A 2,914-nucleotide genomic window follows, 5' to 3' on the forward strand; every position below is an offset into this window, starting at 1 on the left:
TTGCGATCTATTTTACTTGAACAAACACTTTAAATACCACAAATTGTGTTTTCCCACAGCTCAACCTTTCGCTCGTCCATCGCTTGTTTCAAATTTCTTCTCCAAAAACAATCCAAAGGATTATTTGACAAATCCAATTCCTTCAATTTCGGAAAATTAAACGGCATCATCATAACGATCTGCAACTGATTATTACGCACGCTGATCTTCTCTACCGAAGGCTCATCCCACTTGGCGAGAGAAACCATCGCAAGCTTGTTGCCAGACAGATTCAAATCTTTTAAGCTGGGCATCACGACAAGACTGTGCGAAACTGAGCTGATAGTCTTGATTCTACTATCGATCAGGTAGAGTTGTTTCAAATTAACCAACTTGCTCAGCACGTCCATCTCAACGTGCTCAATCAGCGTTTCAGCGACGTAAAGTCGCTCTAGCTTCGTCAAAAGCCCCAAATTTTTAGGCAATTCAGTATTGTTATTATCCACGATGGCCAACGCATTCAGCTCGTAACTCCTGTCAGGTTTGATTGTGATGTTTGTCGTTTGACAGGAATGAAACTGAACCTCTTTGAAGCGGGGAAGAATCTCGAACACTTCCAGGATGCCATCTCGGCAGGCAAAGTTGACTGTTCGAGCTAGATGTTGTAGGTTTTGCTCCGTCAGTGGCGGTAGTGACGAGTTCAAGAAGCCGATTGTGGTGTAGTTTGAGAAGCGTGAAAGTTTTTTAGAATTTTCGCTGGTTATGTTTAGGTTGAAGATGAGAATGTTGCCATCTTCGTATTCGACAGTTTCCGTTGAGATAAATTTAATCAATGAAATTATCACACTGTAAAATTAAATAATATTATATGAAACTCAAAATATTAAAATAACAAGATTTAACTTACGTAATGCAACATGCTTGATTCATGGTGCTCCTGTTTCAAGAAACTTGTTTGTTCTGAGATTGAGTCTCAACTGATTGTGATTGCGGTTGTCAAAGTATTTATATTGAGTCTTTAGCAGCTTACAATCACGATTTGCTTATACTGCGGTATTGATAGTCATTTCTGGATTTTCCCAATGAATTAGTGTTATCAGCTGTGATATAAAGCGCCATCACAAATGATGTAGAATGGTTTTTACCGCCACTCCACGTATCATTTTTTCTCATGGGTAAAAATAAAAAAATAGGTAAAAATAGTCACGCTATTAACAAATAATAATAATTTTAAGTTACTATAACTTGAAAATGAAGCACAAGATTTAATTTAAAGTATAGTACTTTTTGATTGCAATTCAGATTTTATAGCTGTAATAGAGTTTGTTTTTGTATGTTTTTCAAAAATGATGATTTTTTAATGAAATTTGGCCAGCAATGTATTATACATTTTCATTTTATTAGTGTTTTTTTTTTAAATTAGGCCGTTGGAAATATTTTTCAAAGTTTATGTTGCCCCTCCTTCAAAATTGGTTCGTAAAATCAGGGGGCAAAAAAAATATTTTTTTCATAAAACTGGAAAATTTCAATGGAAATAGAAGTCTATTCAACTCAAAACAGTCTAATATGCCTTTTTATGCATTGGTAATCATATTTAGTTTATTTGGACTTGTTTAAAAATATTTTGAACTTTTATGAAATTACAATGTTCAGCACCCCAAAAACTTTTTTTTCTCACAACAATAAAATTTTTGTCAATACTTAGAAATTTTGAGAATTTATGATTGCAAAACAACTGGACAGGTGTATAATGCATTTAAACAATCTTTTTTCAGCCAAATGTTAAAACCGTGGCCTGTGATTTAAATTTTTTAACTTTTTTATTTTGTTTGCCCTTTAGAAATGTCAGTCCAGATAAAAAAAAATTTTTTTTTTTGAAAAGATCAGAAAATTTCACGAATGTTTCATATTCTAACAATGAAAATCGGACCATTAGTTGCTGAGATATCGATGATAGAATAAAGGTGGGTTGTTTGGGGAGACTTAGTAAACATCAATTTTCCTGTTTTTAACATTTGCATTGCAATATCTCAGCAACTAAGGGTCGTATCAACAAAGTTCAAAGAAGCAAAATATAGATAATTTTCTCAGCATTTCAAAAATATTTTTTTCAAGAGTGTGCAAACATGGGCATTCATTAAAAAATGAATAACTGCTTCTATTTTCAAAAAAGTTACCTGAAAATGGCTATAACTTGCAAACAGTGCACTTTATCAAAATTTCACTACAGTACTTTTTGATTGCAAATTTGATTTTACATCGAAAAATGAAATTGAAAAATTTTTGCGACCAATATTTCGATTTTTTATAAAAAATCAGTGTTGATTCAAAAAAATCATAACTCGGTCAAAGATTTTTTGCCCATTCTGGAAATTTCTGAAAAGTTGGCATTTGATGTCCCTTAAAACATATCAGAAAAAAGTATTTTTTGCAAATCAAGTTTTAGTAACAAAAAGTGAAATTAAAAATCACCATATTTTTTCAGTGTATCCATACCTACAACTTTGCCGAAGACAACAAATCGATAAAAAAATTCCTTCAAAAGATACAGATTTTTGAATTTTCACATATCATTTTTGTATGGACAGCTGCCAAATTTGTATGGAAAATTACATGGACAAACTAATGATGCAAAATGGCTGCTTTGGGCATACCGAAGGCACCAAAAAAATTTCAGCCGGATTAAAAAAATACAAAACAAAATCGGATGACCGAAATCTCAGAGAATTGCTCACTTATTAAAAATAATCATAAACGCCTGGGAATGCACTTTTAATTGTTTTTAACTGATTTCACTGATCATTTTAAAAGAAATGAAAAAAAGATTTTTTTTTGGCTCATGATTTTGTGGGCCGATTTTAAAGGGGAGGTCTTTTAAAAATATATGCAACAGCCTAACAAATTGCTCATCAAAAACTTGATTTATGGTACAAGT

General features: G+C 32.3%; 1 protein-coding gene across 1 annotated transcript; it reads right to left on the reverse strand.

Annotated features, from left to right (window-relative positions):
• Positions 1–946, reverse strand: LOC6053712 (plant intracellular Ras-group-related LRR protein 3). The gene is made up of 2 exons (XM_038251313.1): positions 887–946; positions 1–825 (listed from the first exon to the last, which is right to left on the reverse strand). Exons 1-2 carry the CDS (start codon positions 907–909, stop codon positions 30–32), a joined length of 819 nt encoding a protein of 272 aa, XP_038107241.1. The 5' UTR covers positions 910–946; the 3' UTR covers positions 1–29.
• Between the last annotated feature and the right edge of the window lie 1,968 nt (positions 947–2,914).

The sequence above is a fragment of the Culex quinquefasciatus genome, chromosome 2 (assembly GCF_015732765.1).
Source record: "Culex quinquefasciatus strain JHB chromosome 2, VPISU_Cqui_1.0_pri_paternal, whole genome shotgun sequence".
Taxonomy (NCBI): Eukaryota; Metazoa; Arthropoda; class Insecta; order Diptera; family Culicidae; genus Culex; species Culex quinquefasciatus.

Bases quoted from the DNA above. Each gene is read 5' to 3' on its own strand.
- LOC6053712 (XM_038251313.1), bottom strand. From the start codon at position 909: ATGAATCAAGCATGTTGCATTAC. The intron at 826-886 runs GTAAGTTAAATC...TTAATTTTACAG, and splicing joins AATCAAGCATGTTGCATTAC to TGTGATAATTTCATTGATTA.